Source organism: Lepus europaeus, chromosome 12, assembly GCF_033115175.1.
Source record: "Lepus europaeus isolate LE1 chromosome 12, mLepTim1.pri, whole genome shotgun sequence".
NCBI classification, from domain to species: Eukaryota; Metazoa; Chordata; class Mammalia; order Lagomorpha; family Leporidae; genus Lepus; species Lepus europaeus.
Window position 1 is genome coordinate 80,219,478 of NC_084838.1, and position 25,541 is coordinate 80,245,018.

The 25,541-nt window shown below is 37.6% G+C and overlaps 1 protein-coding gene across 1 annotated transcript in view; it reads right to left on the reverse strand.

Annotated features, from left to right (window-relative positions):
* Positions 1-3,648: 3,648 nt before the first annotated feature.
* ALDH1A1 (aldehyde dehydrogenase 1 family member A1) overlaps positions 3,649-25,541 on the reverse strand; it is a 48,954-nt gene continuing 27,061 nt past the window's right edge. Inside the window, exons 5-13 of the mRNA XM_062208414.1 lie at positions 24,222-24,283; positions 22,176-22,304; positions 20,956-21,069; positions 18,395-18,497; positions 16,107-16,291; positions 13,348-13,512; positions 9,949-10,106; positions 7,402-7,476; positions 3,649-4,259 (exon numbers count right to left, since the gene is read on the reverse strand). Coding sequence (XP_062064398.1) covers positions 4,187-4,259; positions 7,402-7,476; positions 9,949-10,106; positions 13,348-13,512; positions 16,107-16,291; positions 18,395-18,497; positions 20,956-21,069; positions 22,176-22,304; positions 24,222-24,283 — 1,064 coding nt within the window. The 3' untranslated portion in view covers positions 3,649-4,186. The remainder of the gene's footprint in view (positions 4,260-7,401; positions 7,477-9,948; positions 10,107-13,347; positions 13,513-16,106; positions 16,292-18,394; positions 18,498-20,955; positions 21,070-22,175; positions 22,305-24,221; positions 24,284-25,541) is intronic.

Sequence of the window (25,541 nt, forward strand, 5' to 3'; positions counted from 1 at the left end):
ACATCACAACACTGGCCCCATATATGTCCATTTTTAAAAAATACTAAATTCTTGTTAAATTGCTCAGCATTGAATCATGTATTTAAAAGCATTGCCATTCTCTTGGTATAAATATCTATTAAGTGATCAAGTTACCTTTCTAGTGATTTTGTAACTAACCTAAATATTTATGTATATGATTTTTTTTTTCTGGAATGAACCCACTGCCCAGAAGCTAAGGGCTAGTTCAGAACCATGGCCTAGAGTGTTTCAAGCCCCCAGGGAGAATTTTGTGGTCTTTTCTTCATAGAGACACTATGTCTCCTTTACTGTGTGTTAAAGTGATGTTAAAGTGACAGTTGAGCTTTCTCCCAAACTTGTGTCTTGCCTCAGGTTTTTATTTTCCAGAATGCTAGTGTGCTACAACAGAAAGCTTTCAACCACCCTGAAAGTCACTGAATTTGGATATCCAAGGAATTTAGCTATCATCTCTAATTCTCTCTCTTAAATACCCTTTCACTCATCAAAATAGGAAGGCTCAAACACGTCTTCAGAGGACATAAAAAATTCCAGAGTAAATCAGCTAGTGAAAGTCTAATGGAGAACTTGTGTTCCATGTGAAATTGTAACCTGGGTTACAATACAATACAGAGTACAATACAGTGTATTCTGAGATAGTCATCAGGAGATGGGTGTTTTGTAGATGGCACACGTGTACGACGTCACTTCCAAAGGTCAAGTGAAATTAGTGACATTCCAAGGGTCAAGTGAAATTAAAAGTACATAAACTGCCAAAGGAAAGAGTCTTTGGAGTTCACACTCCCATCTGAATTATGTGTGGAAATAGCTAAACTTCTCTACCTTGAGGTGGCTTTATTTTGCGTTCATCTCAAAAATTTTTTTAAAAAAATCCCCTATTCGTCTTTGGTTATTTCAAAGTAAAGTCAGAAGTGGAGATTTGACATGCTCTCTCTGGGAATGATGAATCCAAACTTCTAGAGCAGAAAATACTTTGTGCTGTGTGGATGCTGAGGCCAATGAGATTGCATCGATGCCTGTAAAATAGAATTCTTCATGATAAAATTCCTCCTGGGCTTTCCTCAGCACACGGGGGATAAGACACTGTTAACTTTTCAAGGTTTTAAGAATTATTATATGTATGGTTTTCGTGCAAATAATGAAATACAAATAATGTCTGAAGATTCAGGACAAGCCAATATAAAGCAGATATTTTCTGTTTAATCCTTTAATGTCTTATTTAAACAGTGAAGATTTAATTTTCAAATATTTAAGCTTGCTTCTGGCTTTTGTCTTGTTTTGTGTTCAGTACTTTTTGTTATACATTAAAAATGTTCTGGTGGGATGGTGAGATGCCATTACAACATTAACTTGTCTACCTATTAATTTATTTATGCATGGTTTATATACATCTTTTAAAAATGTAGGCACTGTCTGCTTTCAGGAAAAGGAAATTCTCCTCTGTATTTAGATAGTTTCCTTTCCCAGTGTCCAAAAAGCTTTCACTTCTTAAGACTTTGGTAATTCCAGTGTTCAAAATGGTAATTATGCCTCAAATCTCACAAGGTAGTCCAAATTGCAGATCTTATAGGCCCACACACGTCTGAGAAACCTTTGAAATAGGGATTGAAATTTATTTCAGATCTAAGCAGCTAATGAAATTCACTCATGATTACATCATTGCACTTGACTGTGGCAGCTACCATGGTGTCCTAACAATAGTGTCACTGAGGTATCTGTTAACATGAATTGATGGACTTATTTATACTCATGTAAAATTATTGTCCTTGAAATCATTAGGTTTCCATTTTAGGTGGGTGTATTGAGAACATTTTGGAAACTGTGTCCACTTGATTTTACTTGGGTCCATGTCAGTTCAACAGGAGAGCATGACAGAGTGAAAGCACCATTAGCAGTGCTGTTGTGAGGACAGAGGTGTGTCAGCATGGTGCAGTTACGGAGGACGTGTCTGCAGTGGCTCCCTTTTGATCCTCAGATCTCTCCTTAAAAGGATCAAGAAGTGCTCTCTTGCTGCATAAAACAGCAGCTCCCAACATGAGTTTTCTGGATGTTAATTGACAATAAATGAGGGTAGTGGGAATGCCAGGCGTCTGCTAAAATTAATTTGGAAAGCAAAAAAAAAAAAAAAAGCTTTAAAACTATAAACAGGTTGCATGGATTTTCAGACCCTAAAATATCCTAATATGCAATTTGAAAGTCCAAGAGGGGAATATATTGTATAGACTGTCTCCAAAATTTTTAATGGAATATTGCCTGAGAGATTGTTGTAGAACTTCTATCATTTTTAAAATTTTTGTTAATATGAAGAGAATTGATTACATGTGTTTTATAGGTACAATTCTTGGAAGATAACCATATTTCTTCCCACCCTCTTTATCTTGCTCAATCGCCCTCTTCCTGCCTTGCACCATTTTACCCTTTATTTTTTGCAAATCTCATCATTAAGGTTCCAGTCCCGTCAACTTCCCTTTGTGGGATCAGTCCCAGTTCACATTAGACTTGCCAGTTCTCCTCCTTTGGCACATCACTGCACTGTCAGGGTTTTTACAATCCTCATCGCTGTTTCACATCACCACACAGCATGATTTCCTTTTTTAGGTGGGTGGGATTGAGTCTTCGTTCACCTTTAAATTAAAGCATTTTGAGATAATGGAACATTCGCTATTCATCTGCCTTCTGTAATAACCATCATGGTGCCCAGAACTTTGTAGGAACTGAATAAATGCTTATTGAAGAACTGATGCCATTTATCTCAAATGTGTGCTGATTTCAAAATTCTTGCAGAAAATGTTTCTGTACCCTTTGAAAATGATTGATACTTTTTTATTTGCCCGGTACAGAGAGGGAGAGAACGAGAGCACCCATCCATTTTTTCACTCCCCAAACTCCCCTAACATTGGAGACTGGTCCAGGACTGGTGCCAGGATAACACACAGTCCATGCCTTCTACATGGTTGGCAAGAACACAACCATTTGAGCCATCACTGCTACCTTAGCAGGCAGCTGAAGTCAGGAACAAGGAATTAAACTGAAACTCCAGTGTGGGATATGGGTGTCCTTTTTTTTTTAGTTTATTTTTATGTATATGAAAGGCCTAGTAATAGAGAGATACGGAGATCTTCTATTTGCTGATGCACTTGCCAAATGCTCACAACAGCTCATGGTGGGCTAAGTCAAAGTCAGGAGCCAGAAACTCCATCTGTGTCTCCCATGTAGGTGGCAGGGGCCCAAGTATTTGAGCCATCATCTGCTGATTATCAAAGTCTAAATAAGCAGGATGCTGGAATTGCAAGTGGATATGGGATTCAGTCTCAGGCACACGAATAAAGAATGTGGGGTATCCAAAGCTTAACCGGCCACACAGTAACATCTCCACTCCACCTCTGGCCGACCTCACCACCTTTTTTAAGAATTTATTTTTATTTATTTGAAAGGCAGAGAGAGAGAGAGAGACAGAGAGAGAGAGAGAGACAGAGAGACAAAAACTTAACTGCTAGGCCAAATCCCACCTTTAGGACTTTTTTAAACATGTATTTGTGCTCAGTTTATCAGTGTTTTAGAGGGACAAGAACACTAAATCACTATAACCAATACTTCTATTTGAAAAAAAAAATTCAGACCGAACAAGAATCATGCTAGGTTGTTTTTATTAAGCTTTCTATTCAGATTACAGCTGAATACTGCAGGCATTACTCATTCGACAAGCAGACAGGGCATTCTAGGAACTATCTCAGAACACTGAGGTCTTCATAACTATTGGGAACAGAGCAACTTGCTCTGCAGTTATTGTCTATGTTAAGCTCTTGAAGGAGTCATTAAGGGAAAGAGGCTAAATGACTACTGGTTCTCTTCTATAAAGTGATTTTCCTGAATAAGTAGCTACCAAAAAAAAAAAAAAAAAAGCACATGACTATGACAGAGCTACAGAGAGCTTGTATCTAAATCTGTGCTTTCTATTTAGCCTAGGACCCGGGGGTCACATAGCAGAAAGCAAATGATTCTTCCAATAAGCTGCCTATCAAGACTTTATTGTGCAGCATTAACACTAATGTGATTAGTTTATGTTAAAGAAAATCAGGAACAGAACAATTGAAGGTCTAAAACACATTCTATTTGTGACTGCTGCTGATGTGTAGCCATTGCAGAGTCGTCTCTCTGAGAAATTCCTTTATGAGTTCTTCTGTGAGATTTTCACTGTGACCGTCTTGACCTCTGTATATTGTTGGAGACCATATTCTCCCCTAGAAAGAGAGAGAGAAATCCAGACACCATTTAGCTTAGCAGTGTAAATGTGCTATAGTTCATGATTTGGTGCAAGTTTCTTTTTGCTTATTTGGCTAAGGTTGATGGAAAAGTATTTTATGTGTATGGAGCATTTCATAATAGCTTACCATAATATTATTGTTTTTATATAAATCCTTTTGTAGGAAACTTTTTAAAAATTTTCTTTTAAATAGCCATGTACTCTTAGTTGAATTTCATAAAAATTGTCCATTTTGGACAGTATTCTACTTGACTCTAAAGTTCTAAATTACTCAAAAGTTGACTCACCCCAAAAAGGATTTTATCACTTCTGGTGTGTAAATTAAAGAAATTAAGATGGATGTAGTATAAGAGGAGAAGTATTAAATAGTCACCTGAGAAGAGTACAGTAAAACTGGGAACTGAAGTATAGCTGGCATTCACCAAGTATGACTGGCATAGAAATGTGTGTGGAGTGGAGAAGGATCATCTTTCCATTCTCCTTCTAAGGTGCTCCCACATTTTGCTGCTATGTTTCTAACAGTATCTTCTAGCTCTTGGCAAAACAAAAACCTGACCTTACTACTAGAGTTTTCTTTCCATTTTCATTGTTGTTTGCTTTCTTTTTAAGAGGCAGAGATGGTAGGTAGTCCTAAATTCAGATTTGGGGCTTTTTGTAGCATCTGCTTCTATACAACTTCCTCTATTCCCTGCTATTTGCCTATGTAATTCTTAGGTTCACCCCAAATAATCAGGAATTATCCCCAACTCAATCAATTGGTACCCTGGTATCTTGTCAGATTTATGGGGACCTCATCAGTTTTGGAAGCTTACCTATTTATCCTTTTGGAAGACGAAGCTGAAAGCAGTGGGTTCAATTATTCTCTGTATTGTTTTGATGAGGGGACAAAATTCCATGTTTATAAGAGTATTCATAAAGACATAGCTCCATACACATGGATGCTTATAGAGAAATAAGATCTGGATCCCTTCTTGTGAGGGAGACAGGTAGGTGGCAGACACCTTTTTCTCCTGGGTAACCTAATCTCCTTACACTGATTATTTTCTTGGGCAATTAAGCTTCTGAAAATACCATTTAAAAGCTTCAGTGAGCATGTTCTTCAAAGTAATTAAAGGGTTTAGCCTAAGTTGTCTGAAACCCATTAAGAGATAATATTTTAATAAGTATTTTATCTCACAGAGGTACTTAAATTAACCCATGATTTTCACCAATAGGCTTTCCATTGTGTTTTGGGTTACATGGGCACTTGAAATTCCTGCGAGGACTAAGTGGTTATGGTCACGTGCAGGCTGAAAATGGTCATATTCTTCTAGTTTACAGGGCATATATTTAATTTGTAATATGACACAAAGACATCTGCTTGCATTTCTTTGTATCTCACGAAGTCTGTGAGTTACCAGTTCTGTGTGTCTCAAGTCTTCAGTGGACAAATTAGCTGAGAGCTTATTCAAATACTGATTCTGATTCCGAAGGTCCGGAGTATCTGAGACTCTTTCTGGTATACTTCCATGTAACACCCAGATTTCTCATCCAGGGTCCATACTACATGTAAAATATACAAGTAATAGGTGACCAGAAATGAGCCTCACTGAGTCAGCAGGCACTGAGGAAATGTTTGCTAAACTGACTTAGAAAATGTAAGCCAGTCCCAAATATTAATTTGAGTTTTGCTTTAAAGCCAGCAGTTTAAAACATTGCCTTGCTCCTCTTTTCTGAAAGAGGAAAGAAATACCCTGTGAGGAGCTAAGAGACAACTGAATTTGAAGTGGTGTACAGAATGACTATCCCTTCTCCAAAATACACAGGTCTAGAAGTGTCTCAGGTATTTTTTAAGCTTGTAGAATGTTTGCATATATGTAATAAGATATTTTGGGGATAGGACCCAAAATGTGAAATTTATTTATGATCCAGATATCCTTATAAATACACCCTGAAGGTAATTTTAAATAATATTTTAAATAATTTGTGCATAAAAACAATTGTGTTTACCTTGTACCATCAAGGTTATGACTTGAATACTTAATACTAATACTTAAATGATTGCCTATTTTCAATAAACTTTGTAAATCTCTTGAAATTTATGCACTTATTAGGCTAGAACCAATTTTCTCTTGCAATTGCAAAGCCTATCATGTTATTAAGTTCATTTTTTTTCATTAACTGGTTCAATTAATGGCTTAAACAGTGGCCTTGGCAGGAGTTGAATTATCATTCAAAACCTTTCAAATTTTGTGGTATTTCAGGTCTCATATTTTTGTATTAGGGATACTCAACTGGTATTAGCAAAAATCTCAAGTGATCAGTATTAAGTGAAAATGAATGCAGTTACATAAAAGGAGAAATTTTTATGCATGATGCCATTGGGTTTGTATATGTTGTAACTTTTTCCTTTGTTAAGATTTTTAATATAATAAAATTTTGAGAAATAAAATGGTTACAATTGTTTGAGCAAAATTAACCATACTGGCACTAATTTTTGTGTATACATATGTATGTGTATTTTGGAAAAGAAAAAAGATTGTATCCCAATTTCAAAAGCAACTAAAAGCTCTCAATCTAGTCAAGACTATAAAATGTTCTCTTTCATCATTGTTCCTTTTATATTTATCTTTTAGTGCCCCAAATAACCCATTCAGGTGAGTTAAAATTCAAAGGCTTAATCATCAACATTTCAGCAAGTGAGAATCAATCCACATACCCTGAAGGTTTTTGAGATAAGTCATCTAATTTACTTATTTAAGAAGCATATTTGAATAACTACAATGTTATATTTCCATACTTCTTACAATAACCAAATTAGGATTCTCATCTCCCTTCTGGAAATGATTTCCAAATCGATAATATGCACACATATAGCAAGCAGCACTAAGAGTAGGCAATAGTTCAATTAGCAATATAATATCTAATTATGGTTCCTTGTGACTAGGAGGAACTTAAAAAATTATATTTCCTTTCTGCCACCACCTTGTTGTACTTATGGGGTACATCCAGCTATTTGGTGTTATGAATCTCCAGGAAAGAACAAATGCAGATTTTCATTTAAGGTGGTCTCTCTGGGTTCATTCCTCAGTCATGACAACCATTTTCAAGATTAGCATCTAACTTAATAAAATTCTTACAGTTCTCGTCCATTTCCAGACATCTTGAATCCACCAAAGGGGACCTGGGCAGATAACACGCTGTAGCAATTCACCCTGAAAAGAAAGAAACATAGTGCATTATAGAAAATAGTTAATCTGTGCAATAAGTTTTAAAGTTGGAATTGGAAAAATTCAGTAAGTTTCTTAAGACCTGCATTCATTTCAATATAACATACTCACTGAGATTAAAGAAAAAGCAGCACTACAGGTTAGAATGCAGAAGTATATGGATGTATATGAAGGTACTTCAAACTGGTAATTGGAAACTTGGAATTAAGAAATAAATTTATACTATATTCCTAGAAGCGCATCTATGAACTATATTGAATCTGTTCTCTTGGTACTAATATCACATTACTATCAGATGGTAACATAAAATATCAGATGGTAGCAATATAAAAGTAAAAATAAAAAAATAAGAATCCAGGGCCAGTGCTGTGGTGTAGAGCATAAAGCCGCTGTCTGTGATGCCGGCAACTATTACGGGTGCCACATTGGGTCCTGGCTGCTCCACTTTCAGACCAGCTCCCTAATGTGCCTGGAAAAGCAGCAGAAGATAGTCCAATTCCTTGGACCCCTGAACCCATGAGAGAGACCACAGAGGAAGTTCTTGCCTCCTAGCTTCAGACTTCAGATTGGCCTAGCTCCAGTTGTTGTGGCCATTTCAGGAGCGAAACAATAGATGGTAGATCTCTCTCTCTCTCTCTTTCTGACTCCACCTTTCAAAGACAGGTGGATCTTTAGAAAAAATAAATGATTACTTGTTTTCAATAAACTTTGTGAAGTTCTTGAAATTTATGCACTTAATAGGCTAGAATCAATTTTCTCCTGCAATTGCAATGTCTGTCATGTTGTTAAGTTCATTTTTTCATTAATTGACTCAATTAATTACTTATACAGAGGTTTGGCAGGAGTTGGATTTAATTATCAATTTGGTTTCTAGCATATCTCATAAAGGGTTTAACATACTTATGTCAGCAAACATAAGTACAAAACGTGAATAAGTGGAAGAAATATGATAGAAGACCAAGACATGAAGTGAAAATTAGAATGCAGTTATACAAGCTTAAATTTCCTGCTGGCCAAAGTTAACAGTAAAATTTAATTATCTACATGGTTTTTACCTCACACAACAGGAAAACAATTTTTTGTAAAGGAAAACAATTTTCCTTTTTTATATATAACTTTCACATCATAAAGTCCTAATAATAGGTGGGCAAGAATGTACTTCCAGACAAACTACACTGTACTTGGAAGAGTTGAGTCGTCTTTTGATCTTGAGATAACATTCAGATATTTTCTCAGTTAAAAAAAACTTGCTGTCCCAGATCCCAGAGTTCAATATTCTCACTGACCACAGAGATCTTAACCATGTCTTCCATATTGGAGGGATAGTTCCTTAAACAAACTTGCTCTTTAAGATTTATTTTTTATTTATTTGAAAGGCAGAGTTATAGAGAGAGACAGGGGAAAACAGAGAGAGGTCTTCCATCTGCTGTTACACTCCTAAATGGCTGCAATGTCAGAGACTGGGCCAGGCTTGAAGCCAGGAGTCAGGAGCTTCCTCTGCAGTCTTCCACGTGGGTGCAGGGGCCCAAAGACTTGGGCCATCTTCTGCTGCTTTCCTAGGCACATTAGCAGGGAGCTAGATTGGAAATGGAGCAGCCAGGACTCGAATTTGTGCCCATACAGAATTCCAGTGCTGCAGGCAGTGGCTTAATTTGCTATGCCACAAAGGTGGCCCCAAATTTGCACTTTTGAAAAGTAGATCATCTCCTCTTTGTTTAGCTGCTGCTTAAATTGAACAATCAAATACCTACTTTGAAATCATAAGTAAAATTACAGCAGCTTTGAGATTCAATAGTTGTCCTAAAAACACCAAGCAGCTTTTATGCCTAGAACAACTGTAGAATATATTATGCTCTAGGATAAGCTAAGGAAAGTAGGCATGACTTATTATTGAGAAATAATAGTCCAGGGACCAGGAACAGAAGATGCAAACATTTGAGAAGCATAGTCAGAGGTTTTATCCTATCAAGTATAAAAATCAGCCACACAAACTAGGGCAAAGGTGAGAGAGTTCCTTGAGACTCAATATGTTCTTCCAATGTAAGAACTGCAGACAGCTGTAATAACCTCCAAGCAGGGAGCTGATAAGAGTTAAATGTTTGCACACTTAGGGTATTGAATAAATGTGGTCTTTTCTAATCAAACTTGATTAAAAGAGAACTTTCCTTCTACTGCCTTTGTTTGCATCATAATGTCAAGTGCCTAGAAATGACTTCGCAACACATATTGTATTAACCTAACAACAATTAAATATCTGGAGAAGTGATATCAGGAAGCTAGATAGAATAAAATAAAAGTCTTCTAAAGTTCTTTCAAAATAGCAGTTACATTTTTATTTAATGACAGCAACTGCTTTTCTAGCAGGTCATGTGATTTCAAATGAAATATTCAGTTCTAGAAAGGTTCGAGGTAACCTGCTAATGTGGTGGAAGGCTACATTTCTTCGCTTTGACTTACCACACTGTTCCCGCCTGCAGAGCGGAGGACACTGTTATGGCTTTATCGAGGTCTTTGGTAAAGATTCCGGCTGATAAGCCATATGTAGTGTTATTTGCTCTCTTGATCACATCATCTAGAGATTTAAACTTCATGATTTGCTGAACTGGTCCAAATATCTGTATCACAAGAAATGAATGACATAAACCCAAATAATAGGTTAAAGTTCAAGATTTTAAATGATATTGTAGATTTTTCTACAAATTATCTTAAGATTTTGCAAGAACCAAAATAGGTAGCTGCAGAAATGGAAGGTGAAAACAGGTGAGGTTTTTTGTTTTTGTTTTGACAGATAGAGTGGACAGTGAGAGAGAGAGACAGAGAGAAAGGTCTTCCTTTCCATTGGTTCACCCTTCAATGGCCACCGCGGCTGGCGCGCTGCGGCCGGCGCACCGCGCTGATCCGATGGCAGGAGCCAGGTGCTTCTCCTGGTCTCCCATGGGGTGCAGGGCCCAAGCACTTGGGCCATCCTCCACTGCACTCCCTGGCCACAGCAGAGAGCTGGCCTGGAAGAGGGGCAAATGGGACAGAATCCGGCGCCCCGGCTGAGACTAGAACCCGGTGTGCCGGCCCTGCAAGGTGGAGGATTAGCCTAGTGAGCCGAGGCACCGGCCACAGGTGAGTCTTAATCATGTGTTATATCTCTTTCCAACAAGATAGGCTACAACGAACTAGTATTTACTTTCTTGACACTGGAATTCAAGAATTTGTGATTGTACATCAAATCATTAACTTCAGAATTTCTTTTCCATTTGCAAACATTTTAAATTCTGACTAGTTTTCTTCATTTTTCAAGTTACTACAAATAATAGCAAGCCCAAGAAAGCAACCCTTGCATTCCTGGATAAATGGAAAGACAATGATTGATAAAAATTATAAATACCAGTACACCAGTGATTGAAATACCAGCTATGCTACTATATCTGGCTCTTTCCAGACATAGCCAAGTTAGAGAAAACAGCATGAATTTCTATTTGGATTCTACTGCAGCCAAATCATATAAACTTACATACACCAAACACAATGGTTCCTTACAGCATGAGCATAAATCCCAAACCATCCTGTACTAACGGAAGCATGAGTTCACTTGCAGTGGCTATAATCACAGGACAGGGAACAAAAGCCACAATTTGCTTATTCCAGCCTAAACCACTCAGAGCCCTCTCAGTAGGCTCTTTAGACAGTGCAACCCAAACACAACTCTTCCTGTCTCTCAGCTCCAAGTAAGAGAAAAACAACTAGATCCTCTCTCTTTTTTTTTTTTTTTTTTTTTTGACAGGCAGAGTGGATAGTGAGAGGGAGAGACAGAGAGAAAGGTCTTCCTTTATGCCGTTGGTTCACCCTCCAATGGCCACTGCGGCCGGCGCATCACGCTGTAGATCCTCTCTTAAAAATTAAGCTCTTGTTTTCAATAAAATGTTTATTAAAATTAAATAAAATAGGAGCTCCTGTGTTACCAGAGTTTTCTGGGAAACGTGAAGAAGGAAAGCAAAAATCAGAAATGATAAATGTTTTCTGATGTTCAGCATTGATTTAAGAGTTTGAGAGCTGGAGGTTACCATTCAATACAGGCTGAGTGCAAATCTTAAGGCTATAAATCTACTCCTGATATTGTAACTGAGGAGCTAGATAGCAGCTATTGCAATGAATCATCCATATTTTACATTTTAGCTGAACATAATTTCTGGCTCCAGGATCCCACTTTGAAGTAGCAAACTGGCTGTTCTACAGATATTGCAGGAATACAATAAATGTTTTCTTGATTGAAGACTTTTCCTCCTAATCCTTTCTATCTGATATAATTGAAGACATACAAAAACAACAGCTCTGATTAGAAAAGCTTTTGCCAGCTACTGCAAAGTTATGATTATAATTCAATTGAGGCCAGAATTAATGTGGACAAAACTATATTTGATTGTACACATGCATCTTGTAAAAAAGTATTTACTGTTTGCAATCTGATTATGTACTTTTCCCCTGATTTGATATTTTGGGGGATAAAGAAAATAACTTTCTCAGATTCTTTCATATCGTGGATGTGAAATACACAGTTGTTGAATCAAAGAATTTTAATTCCATAACTTTGATTAGTCAATGTTTTATATTATAGCATACTATCTAACACTATTGTAGCCCAAAGCCACTGTATCTATCTCTGTGTTTATTAAAATCCTCACTGTCTATGAGTAGATTATTTATAATTATTAAATAGAAACTAGGTTTTCTTAGTTATTTGTCATATATCCAAGATAACATTTTTACTGATGTTAATTAGTTCATGCTCACCAAATATTTAAGTATAATATGTAATCTATCACATAATTATGTATATTATATAATAGTAAAAATAAATATTTGCATTGCGTGCATATTGTAAGCAATCATCATCTTGCCTCCCTATATTTTTCAGCTGTTAGACTTTTTAATTTTGTATATTACAATTAAATATTTGGTAAGCATATATATACTATATACAAATGTACATATATACTCACACATAATTTTGTAATTGTAATTTTTAGTTATAAGTATTTGGTAAGCATATATATCATGCAAAATATATTCATAATGTACATATTTATGTATAACATACAAAGATGCTCACCAATTATATATACATACATTTAGGGAGTATAACAGCTAAAAAATATAAGGCCAAGAGTACACAGAGGATTGGGAGGGAAAGAAGTGATGAATATCATTTTCAAATACATGGATGACTCTTGGGCAGAAATATCATCAGGCAAATATGGGACCAGCAAGTAAACATAAGAACTTATTTTAAGTGTGTAGAAACACTTAAAATCTACTCACCCAGTAGCTTTCAAGAATACATATATTGTTATTAAATATTTCTACCATATTATAAAATAGAAATAAATAAAATAGAAAGTTTTTCTCCCATCTATAGAAATTTTGGATCCTTTGACTAATGTCTCCCCAGTCCTCACCACCTACCCCACTCCAAGGCCTCTGACCCTGGTAACCATCATTTCACTCTGCTTTTATTATTTCCAAAGTTTTGGATTTCACATAAAAATGAAGTCATTATTTGTCTTTCTGTGCCAGGGAAATTTCACTTAACACAGCCTCCTCCGTTTATCCATGTTGTTGGAAATGATGAGATTCTTTGCCATTAATTAAAAGCTATAAAGGAAGCCCCTAAAAATTTGGCTGGAAATTCTTGAATAACCCAACAGATTCTTACCATTTTTAGTCTGGATCACAAATAACAAACCTTTATCAGTAATACAAATGAAGAATAACATTGAAGGAGAGATGTTTGAAATTGAAAGGGACACTGTGTTCACCCACGGAGACAAAGCACAGCAGTAAAAGGAGCAGAACAGAACCATTTACCTCCTCTTTGGCAATGCGCATCTCATCTGTCACATTGGAGAAAACTGTGGGCTGGATAAAGTAGCCTTTATTCCCCCATGGGCCTCCACCACATTCCAGTTTGGCCCCTTCTTTCTTCCCACTCTCAATGAGGTCAAGTATTTTACTATATTGTTCTTTGTCAATCTATTAAAAAAATACCACATGGAAAGAGAAGAAGCAAAATTAGCAACATATAAAGGTAACACATTGCTGAGCCTGCTAACCAGGTCTTCCCAATGCTGGATAGTGCTGTTAAATACTGAAACAAAGCAGCGGAGGTTCAGGTTCATTCTTTGAGTATATCTACTTCTCACAAGTTTTTAGGAAAGAAACCTTGATGACTAAGATTTGTATGATATTTATGGGGGAAAAAACCCACAGTTTTGCACTGCAGATATATAAACCTTTCAAACCACCATCATTTATTCACACTAAAAACATGTCTGTTAATAATCTAACACATTCACCGGAAACTGTCATCTTAGCTGAAACTGTCATCTTAGGGAGCAAAAGAAAGAAAAAGCCAGCTCTGATGCTGTGCTTAAATCGATCTGGCAGTTGGAAAGCCGCCACTTTGTTTAAAGAAGATTCCTGCACCTGTTTGGATTTCACCATCCCTGAAGCACCCTTCTGGCCCGGTCCATGCCGTTGGGCACCACCTTCTACCATAGTTACGGCAGCCCTCTCAGATGGGATGGTGAGTAGATTTGATTTCAATTTCTGGCCTAAGTGTCAGCAACCTGCTTCATCAAATGGACCACATTGTACATGACAAGCATAACAGATTTTTTATTTTATTTTAAACAATAGATTTATAAGAAAAAAAAGAGTAAGGAATTCTGGTTGGGAACACCAGCAGCACATACCTCTTCCCATTTCCCAGAATGTGGGGGAGTGGGGGCAGGGAGGTATCCATGATCTCACTTCCTACTTTGGGATGTTAAGTGAATATTTTTGTTAGATTGCACATTACTGATGAAGGCTGCCTGTCTTGGGTGTGTCAGAGTTGAAGATTAAAGGATAGACAAGAAGTAAGATAGCAGTGCCACTTTAATTGGTCTCTTATCTACTAAAAAAGTGATGCAGGCTTTTGGCGCAGATGCTACTTCCATGTCAGAGCACCTGACTGGAGTCCCAGCTCCTACATTTCCAGTCCAACTCCTGCTAATGTGCATCTTGGGAGGCAGCTGGTTATGGTACTTGAGCTATAAACTTACCACCCACGTATGAAACCTAAATTGAGTTCTGAACTCCTGGCTTTGGCCTGGTCTATCCCTGGTTGCTTTGGGCATCTGGAGAATGAATAAGCTGATATAACATCTCTCTTTCAAATAAAATGAAACAAAACCAAACAAAAAATAAAGAAGGAAGGAAGGAGGGGAAGGGAAGGGAAGAGAAGGGAAGAGAAGAGAAGGGAAAGGGAGGGAGGGGAGGGGAGAGGAGGGAAGGAGAGGAAAGGAGAGGGAAGGAGAGGGGACAAAGGGGTGGGGAGAGAAGTGGAGGGGAGGTCATTCTCCTGGAGTGAGCTTTAGCCTGGCAGTTAAGACACCTAAGTCCAACATAAGAGTGTATGGTTTCAGTTAGGGCTCAGACTCCTGACTCCAGCTTACCACCAGTGTAAAACATGGGAGTCAGTTGGGATGGCTCAAGTAATTAGGTTCCTATTTCCTATGTGGGAGAACTTCTTAAACTTCTTATTTGTTGATATAATAAGCTTTTTACAGTAATATAAATTTAAAATGTTATTTCAAAATGAATGAAAGAGAAACAAAGAGAAATAGAAAAAGAAGAAAAAGAAAGAAGAAAGAAAGTAAAGGGGAGGGAGGGTGGGAAGGAGAGAGCAGGAGGGAGGCCAGGAATATCATTATATTTTTAGGGTTTTGTATACAAACTATATTTAACTAATTAAACATAAAAATACGCTAAATAAAGTGTATGAAAGGGACCAACATTGTGGCATAGCAGGTAAAGCCATAACTTGTGTTTTTAGTCTCCCCTATGGCAGTCAATTTCTGTCTTGGCTGCTCTACTTCCAACACTCTCTAATGGCCTGGAGAAAGCAGTGGAAGACGGCCCAAGTGCTTGGGGCCCTGCTACCCACATTGGAGACCTAGATGAAGCTCCTGGCTCCTGGCTTCAGCCTGGCCCAACCCTGGCCATAGCGGCCACTTGGGGAGTGAACCACCAGAAGGGAAGATCTTTCTTTCTTTCTCTCTCTGTAATTTTTTTTCAAATAAATAAATAATTTTTAAAACAAACATTTATAAAAGTGGTGTCAAAAGATAAATTTGTTATTGTGCAAAAAATTAGATCCATACAAATGATTCGATGGGTCATCTAAATTATCACGGACAATGTACATTATGAAAAGCTATGTGTGGATTTCAATTTTATTTTGCTGCAAAGAAGTTTATCTTTTATTTTGATTTTTAAGAACTTTTAAAAATAATCTCATATTTAAAAACCAACAGATTGAGTAAAGCAACAGATATATAGCATTTGTCAATTTTCCTCATATCTTTAATTCCTAGCATAGCTATAGCTTTTTTTTAGGCAGGAGCAATGAGTAATACAAAACCAGGATGATATCTTTTCCATTGGGAGTTAGGTCTTTTTGTCAATCACCCAAGTGGTATAGTATTTTCACCTAGGAAACTACATTGATGGGAAGTAATCTTAATAAAAGTAAGGATACACTATTACCCTTGCAAATGGTATCCCTTTTGTTGTATACTCACCTGAGGGCCTTGGTTTACTTCTGGGGCCAGAGGATTTCCAAGAACATACTTCTTAGCCCGCTCAACACTCCTCCGAACAAACTCATCGTAAATTGATTCCTCCACAAAAAGCCTGGATGCAGCTATACAACACTGGCCCTGATGGTAGAACAACCCTTGGTGTGCAAACTCAACAGCATTGTCCACTGCAAAGAAAGAAGACATTCACCTTACACAGACATTTTCTAAAGGTTTGATATATAATCTCAGAGGCAGTGAGCACTGTGGTGATGCAGAATAATCATGTGTTGTATAGTCAGACATAGACATCTTTTCAGTCCTTTTCCATAAGAATAGCAGCAGCAAATAGTACAAAATGAATAAAATAATTGTAATTATAATAAGATGAATGGCATTACCAAGTACATTTGATGTGTTTTATGATTTTTATAAATATCTTCATTTATAACTGTACTGTGAATATTTCTTTCAGAATTCACATTTTAACTAGATTACAAAGAAAATTTGATATGTGTATGGTATTAAGTAATTTGTAAAACATTCCTAGATACCCTGATTCAGAGAAAAGTGATCTTTCTGTGAACAAAATATAACAACTAGGGGCCAGCATTGGGCACTGGTTCGAGTCCTGGCTGCTCCACTTCTGATCCAGCTCTCTGCTATGGCCTGGGAAAGCAGTAGAAGATGGCTCACGTCTTTGGGCCCCTTGCACCCATGTGGGAGACCTGGAGCTTCATTGTGGCCATCTGGGGAGTGAACCAGTGGATGGAAGAGCTCTTTTTCTCTCTCTTTCTCTCTCTCTCTGCCTCTGCTTCTAATTCTTTCAAATAAATAAATAAACTTTAAAAACAAACAAAAACAAAAACCCAAAATATGGCAACTAAACTAATATACAGTCACCCTCCTACCTTCCATAACCTTATATTAAGAAATAGTTTCGGCTGGTGCCGTGGCTCAATAGGCTAATCCTCTGCCTGCGGCGCCGGCACCCCAGGTTCTAGTCCCGGTCGGGGCACCGGATACTGTCCTGGTTGCCCCTCTTCCAGGCCAGCTCTCTGCTGTGGCCCGGGAGTGCAGTGGAGGATGGCCCAAGTTCTTGGGCCCTGCACCCACATGGGAGACCAGGAGAAGCACCTGGCTCCTGTCATCGGATCAGCGTGGTGCTCAGGCCGCAGCGCACCGGCCGCAGTGGCCATTGGAGGGTGAACCAACGGCAAAGGAAGACCTTTCTGTCTCTCTCTCTCTCTCTCTCTCTCTCACTGTCCACTATGCCTGTCAAAAAAAAAAAAAAAGAAATATATTTTCAAAAAGCAACCTAACATACACTGTATTATTTCATATGTGCCTATAAAATCTTCCTATCCATTTGTTTTATATGGTAGAATATGTTTTAAAAGGAAGAAATAAGTTGCTTCCTTAGTAGATACTAAACAATAAAATAATTTACATTTTAATTTTTAAAGGCTGAAAATGGAAACATGATAGTAATCCAGGTGTCGTTTTTACTAACTGGTGAACTAATCACACCTGTTGAAGTTGTAGCAAAAGCAGTGTTTGGCAACATAGTCATGTCTGCAGACTGTATAATAACATTGGATATTCTAAAAATCCTCCAGTTAAGATCACCATATTAACATAAGCCCAAGAAAATTTGTGTTTATAGATTCACGCCAATAATATAGCACTTAAAAAGTTTTAGGAATGTTTGATCATGTATTTCCTCAAATTAATTTCTATTAATTTTGGATTTTATTTGCTAATATGATCAGCATGCACTTATGATATTATATAGCAAAGCCGCATCATAATTGTAGATTTAGTATATGTAAATTCAACCACATTTGTAAGGAAAACATATGTCTAAATAGGTTTAATTTTCTTTTGGCCATTTCATTTAATGAATGGATGACTCATACATATGGGAGGTGGAGGACATAACTGCCTTCTCCTCAGTTGGTCTCAGTCCAAAGTGTTTGGGGTATCTCATTACACTTAACGTAACACTAATAATTAAATGTAAAAAGTACATCACGGCCTCTAAACACAAAACATTTCTGCCATCTGAGGCTCAGCTGAAGAAACAGCTGTCTATTTCAAATCAGGATGAAACGGTGTCTGTTAAACTTGTCTATGCATTTGATCTCAGGACAATGGAGGAGATTGTCAGGAGTATTTCTGGACTTTGATGTTAGAAGCAGACCCTTTTGTAGAATTCAAGTTCATAGTCTAGCATGATCAGGCACCAAAAAGGCTGAAGAGTGAAAAGTTGCCAAGTGGCTTCTACTCACAGTCAGCATCAGCAAACACAATGCAGGGGCTCTTCCCCCCGAGCTCCAGGGTCACCCTCTTCAGGTTGCTCTTCCCAGCAGCTTCTTTGATCAATTTGCCAACCTGAAAGGGAGCATTACAAAGGAGGTGGCTTGTGCTGTGCTCATGAATTTATATATTGGTGCTGTATTCAAACTTCATTTGAGAGAAACATTCAATGGTCTTTTTCAAGATTTGGCATCTTTATATCTAAAGATATATATAATATATTACATATAAATGTATATATCTCAGTATATTCCATGATATTGGGGCAATGCTGTGTGGGGCAGAAATAACAAGTGCTCATGAAAATGTGCTAATATATTACCTCTTGTGTAGTGGAGATAAGAGGTCTGTTTTACATGAATCTAATGGGACATTAAAATTCTTACCTTGCCGAAAGTTTTGTTAGAATGGTTTTCATTGCTTTGATGGTGATAAAGGATGCAATCTACTGTTAGCATCTTTGGTGAGATTTGGCAAGTTCCTTAATAGAAGCCAAGCAACACACCTGAAGGGAACTGAGAAAGATGTTTCTGGGAGCTCTTGAGCTGGTACTCCCACTAATTTGTGTGTGTGTATATTATGTGTGTGTATGTCTTTTTTTTTTTATTTAATGAATATAAATTTCCAAAGTACAGCTTATGGATTACAAAGGCTTCCCCCCCCCCCCCCGCAACCCTCCCCTTTCCCACTTGCTCTCCCCTTCCATTCCCATCAAGATTCATTTTCAATTCTCTTTATATATAGAAAATCAGTTTAGTATATATATAGATTTGATGTTATTCAAAGTTAATTCCATAGTTCTAATTCAGAAGTAGTTAGTGTACATGTTCAGGCTTATGGAGATAACAATGAACAAAGACAGTCTTTGAAGACAGTCAAGCAAGAAAGATACACAACAAGGCAATGGGTGTGTACCCTTATGATTATGTATCATGGACAATGGGAATACATTCAGAATGCTCCTCAGGGTGCAGAGATTAGGAGAAAGCCATCGAGGGAGCCAAGCTAGAGCAGGATATGTCTACACATGAGCAAAAGCCTTGAGGAATGAAAAGACATATGGAATACTCAGGAGTAACAGGGCAGAGTGGCAATGATGGAGACAAATTATGTGGTAAGGAAGCTCTTCCCCTCCACTTTTAAAACTAGTGTGAGAAATTCAATGAGTGGGGAAAACAGAAGCGAGTACAGGACACACATGATAACAATGCCAGTTCTATATGGAATCCCTATTGGGTAAGATCTAGAATGCAGGCTAATGAACTTGGAGGTTGCTTCATTTGCATCCTCTGTTATGATTTTAACCTGTGATCATTTTAAAATTCCTTACCATGTCTTGAAAAATCTCAATTGTTTTGTCTACAGTAAATTCTAAATATGAAGCTGCCTTTTCGCTCCCTCAGTTAGGGCTTAGTGAAATGCAAATCTTTTCTACTATATTTAGAAAGTATATATTTGTATATCTAATTTTTAAAAGATCAAGAAAAATAAATTTTGATTTTCTACCATTTCAGTTCCTATGTAAATGTTTCTTTACCTTGGATTGCTGACTAGGATTATAAAATAATCATAAAATTGTCAAATTACTCTCATGTCACTATCTACAATGTTCTTTTTGCTTCTGAGTCTCCAGGGAGTTAAGAAAGGAACCAGTTTTCAAAATTCAGAGCAAGTTCTAGCACTGATTTAGGCATCACCATCCCTTTCTGTGAATCCCCTTGATATATCTTGGTACATTTTCATATCCTGCTCAATTTCTTACTTGTATCAATGACTTTTCAGATGGGCTTAGCTTATTCTTCCCCCTCTATCCCACATAACAATGAGAGGAATGCATTATATTTTTGCATAAAGTATCTAATAAAGTCACATCATTTAACAGGATGACTCAAGAATTATTTTTGCCTAATACCACGCGATTTCACCTCTTTCTTTTGCTTAGGACAGAAATTATCTCAATAAACAGGACTCCATTCTTCCAAAGTCTACCTTCCCTCTTATTACAGTGTACACGGCTGAGGTCCTGTCCTTAAACCTTTAGGATGACCAGACAGGAACCAGAGAGGCAGGAAATTTAGATCAGCTCAGTCTCTGGCTGCCTTTCAGAAGACCCGGAGAAGAGAGAGCCCCAAATAAGGAGCTAAGGGTGAGGCTCTGCAAGTTGATTCACACAATCTAAGGGATAAAAATTACATTAATTCCTAAGAGCACTATGGCCTAATTTATATCTTCTATCACTGCCTTACTAATCATAGCAGGGTCTCCATGGTCATATTTCTCATCAGCAAAGGTAGTGAGCACATTATGAACAGTTTACTCTAGTCCTTCTGAGTTTGTAATAGGTATTCCATTTCATCCAAACTATATCTGCTTATGTTCTATAAACATATTTGAAGGCTTGAATAAGGAACAAATCATTAAAAAGAACTTTTGTTTTAAGGAAGTGTCGGCTCAAAACTAGTTACATAAAACATGCTTCTGATGGCTGGACACGCACACACCCTGAACTCCTGGCCTGAGTAAGTGATATTACCTCTGTTGATCCTGTGAAGGCAACTTTGTCTATGTCCATGTGGGAAGAAATGGCTGCCCCTGCAGTCGGCCCATAACCAGGGACAATGTTCACCACGCCAGGGGGAAACCCAGCCTAAGAGGTGAAAAACAAAATAAAATAGTTACAAGAGGAACAAGAATGTAATTCAAAAAAGGAGAGAGTATGGGATCAAGGCTGCTGTTTTAAATTGACCTTGTGAGTTTCTCTACCAAGAAAAATTCACTTATGTTTATTAACACCATCAGCAAAGGAATCTCAAAGGTTTAGTTTTCTATCTGTATATCTGTCAGAGTATAACAGGTCAGTTGCAAATTCCCATTAGCATTATTTCATCAGGAAGAACAGAAGTATGATCATGCCATTCATGATGAAGCACAGATGAGTTCCGCCCCATGGAAAGACTCAGGAGGAGAGTACTCAGACAACTGAGCGGGGACACATCAACAGTTCATGTTATTTTCATCAAATACCTCATGTTGACATCTCTTTTGCTTATTTTTCATTTGAAGTGAAGAATATTTTGAAGATATAGGTTTAGATTTTCTAATCTGAATTTTCCAGAGACTTTTTCTTTTAAAGCTTTGATAAGATATGAATGCCAAAGAACAACAAATGTTTTGTAAGAAAAAATATTTTAACACAATCTGGATAGTTAAAGTAAGTTTCATGTGTTTTTCCATCACTTTAGAACAGGAAGAGGCAACCAACATAGAAAGGTGAGTCCACTCATGGGTAGAAATGCTAAGGGATAATGGGGCACAGTATTGAAAACCAGCAGATTGGTAAACAATGGCCTTCAAACTTCAGATAGACAGACTAAAAGTTAAAATTTGTTTAAGTTTAAACTAATTTGCAGAAACCACCAGGCCATTCATGGCAGTTAACAAACTAATGCAACATTTCAACATGGAAAATAATGCTATCTATGTTACTTGCAACATGAATTTATGGTCACAAGAGTTGGACAAACGAAATGAAAACTGATCACAGGTGACACACCAAGCCTTTGAGTCTGACTTCCTGTTTGTACTTGGGCAGAAACTCATTTGAACTGACTGCCAGAAATCTCAGCCAGCAGCCATGCTAAATATATCCCCACCAGTGGATGGGGGTCAGTTGTAAATACCACAGTCTATTGGCCAGGGCAAAGCAAGTCTTCCTCTTGAGTTCTTGTATGTACTTTAGCTTAGGGAACGTACCTCTTTTATTAAAGACGCCACATGAAGAGCAGTGAGGGGCGTTTGCTCTGCAGGTTTCACGATCACCGTGTTTCCACAGCTCAGGGCAGGCCCTATCTTCCAAATGAGCATAACCAACGGGAAATTCCACTAGAAAGCAATATATAACAATAGGTTCTTTGTATTAATGAAAGGCACATTTGCCAATCTAACTTTCACATTATGCACTCTGTAGATGTTAAATAATAATTACAACAGTTGTGTGTAATCATCTTTGTGTATTCTCGTTAAGTTCATTGCGAAAAGAAACTAGTAGGGCTGAAAAGCCCTAAAAAACCATATACGGAACGGGAGCATGAGAATGACACAACATTTAATCAACTGCTATTATTTTTAGTTCATTTTCTACCAGGAAAAAATAATCACTTCATGATTTGGTTTACTAGTAAGCACAACATAACTTAGCTGTGTTTCAAAAGTATGATTATTCCTCTCTCCCCAAGCACCATTTATTGTAACTATTTACTGAATAACATTATTTAGTCGCACTTATATTCAGGACAAATATTTTGTTAACAACAAATATGTTTAGGGTCAGAGGCTGAAGGTGACTCAAATCTGAGCTCAGTCACAAATCAGCCATGTGAACTTAAATTCCTTGCTCTCTGAGTATGATTTCATTACCCGTAAGTGCCTCAGAAGTTTGTCCTGAGGATTAATCAAGAATGTGGGCCAAGAATTTAGATATATTTTACTATTCAGGATTTGCGATTTTCATACATTCCATTTTTGCAATTTTTGAACTAATGAGAAATTTCTTTAAAAAATGTTGAAATGTTTACATTTCAATTTCATTAGAGCAAAACATAAGTCAATGCCACTTCTTATCTAAGAACTCCAGGAAACTGCAGTAGTCTTTTATTTGACCTTTGTAGGTATGTCAATTCAAGAAAAATCATTTAGATAATCTCCTGTCTGTTGGGCTTAAAAAGAAATCTTTATGACTCTCAAGAATATTACCTTCTCTACTACAATGAATTTAGAGTATTTGATTCTGTAATCAAAAGATACATTATATTTCAAACCATGTTCCAAATGCCTCTGGTATAATTTCTGCCATTCTTTTTCTTTCTTTTTTTGAAAGGCAGAGTTACAGAGAGAGGGAGAGATCTTCCATCTGCATTCACTCCCCGAACAGCCACCATGGCCAGGGCTGAGTTAGGCAGAAGTCAGGAGCCTGGGTCTCCCATGAGGATGGCAGAGGCCCAAGTACTTGACCTGTATTCTGCTACTTTCCCAGGCACATTAGCAGGGAGCTGGATTGGAAGTGGAGCAGCCAGAACTTGAACCAATGATCATATGGGATGCTAGGGTCACAGGCAGTAGCTTAACCATCCATAATTCCAGCCCAATTTCTTCCATCCTAACTTGAAAATATTTAAGATTTGGTCACATAACACTCCATTTGCTACTCTTCCCCACAATGAGAAGTCTCAAGGAGATAAGAGTGCTGGAGAGTAAGACATACCACATTTCACTAGAATGATTTCCTGCAGCTGATGTGCTTATGACCCACACTTTACCACATACGCACACAACTTGGCTCCTAGAGTGAAACAACTTTTTTTTAAAAAGATTCATTTATTGATCTGATTGATTATTAGAGAGAGAGAGAGACAGAACGAGCTCTTCTATCTGCTGGTTCAGTCCCCAAATGGCTGCAACGGCCGAAGCTGAGTCCATCTGAAGCCAGGAGCCAGGAGCTTCTTTTGAGTCTCCCATGTGGGTGCAGGGGCCCAAGTACTTGGGGCATCTTCAGATGCTTTCCCAGATGCATTAACAGGGAGCTGGACTAGAAGTGGTGCAGCCAGGATTGGAACTGCTGTCCATATGGGATGCTGGTGCTGCAGGTGGCAGCTTAATCAAGTTCAACAAGTCCTACCTTTACTCCATATTAAACAAATATCTAAGCATCCACTTATGTTGGATGAAGCTTCACTCTCAAGTCAAATATAATTTGAACTCTTTTTTTTTAAAAAAATGTTAATTGTATAAAGACCAACTTACAGGAATGATTTGGCCACATACACCAACAGGTTCATGTCTTGTGTAACAAAAAAAGTCTCCATCTGGGAAAGAAAATACAGAGCAATATATTGACAAGTGCTTTTGACATTCATTAAGGTGGCCTGGAAATTATTTTATAAAATGAAAAATTAAGGCTTTTTTATTTTTTAGATTTATTCGAGATGCATAGTTACAGAGAGAAGGAGGGACAGAGAGAGATGTCTTCCATCCGCTGGTTCACTTCCCAGATGGCAGCAGTGGCCGGAGCTGAGTGAATCTGAAGCCAGGTGCCTCCTCTGGGCCTCCCACATGGGTGTAGGGGCCCAAGCGCATGGAACATCCTCCACTGCCTTCCCAGGCCATCAGCAAGGGTCTGGATCGGAAGTGGAGCAGCCAGGAATTGAACTGTCATGTATATGGGATGCTAGCTCCACAGGCAGAGGCTTAACCTACTATGCATAGCACTAGCCCAAAATTAAGGTCTTAAATAATAATTTGGATTGATAAGTACCATAGAACTGAGCTAGGAAAAAGTAAGAATGCAAAACTGGATAAAATCTGAATGACAATGAATTCTCTCAACATCTAGGACATCTAATCTCTAAATAATTTTTTACTCAAAGTTTCAAATAGAAAAGGGATGAAAAATGAGGTTGGAGGTGTCTGGCTAAAATAAAAATTGTATTTAAGTAGGAAAAATGTATTTTTTGACAGTTTTTGACAGTCTTAAGTCCTACTGCAGGTAGAATTCTTTAAAAACTTAAATGTGATATGAGGAATCTTGAAAATGTTGTAGGAAATGAGTTATTAAAAAACTGCATTGATTGCAAAAAGTTTTGAATCAAAATAAACTTATACTTTACTTCTGCAAACTGTTTAAAGTATCACAATTGATCATAATGATAGGATTAAGAGTCAAAGAGATCACATACACGAGACTAGTGTCTAATACTAACTGATAGAATTAAAAAGGAGAGAATGATCTAACATGGGAAGCAGGTACACAGCTGACTCATAGAATGGCAGATGTCCTAAACAGCACTCTGGCCTCAGAATCAGCTCTTAAGGCATTCAGATCTGGCTGAAGAGCCCATGAGAGTATTTTAGGCATGGAAAGCCAAGACACTCTGGGAAAAAAACAAAACAAAACAAAACAAAAAAAACCCTAAAATGAGAGATCTCTGTGAGTGAGATCCCAGTGGAAAGAACAGGCCATCAAAGAAGGAGGTACCTTTCTCTGATGGGAGGAGAGAACTTCCACTTTGACTATGACCTTGTCTAAATAAGATCGGAGTTGGCAAACTCAAAAGGCTTCCATAG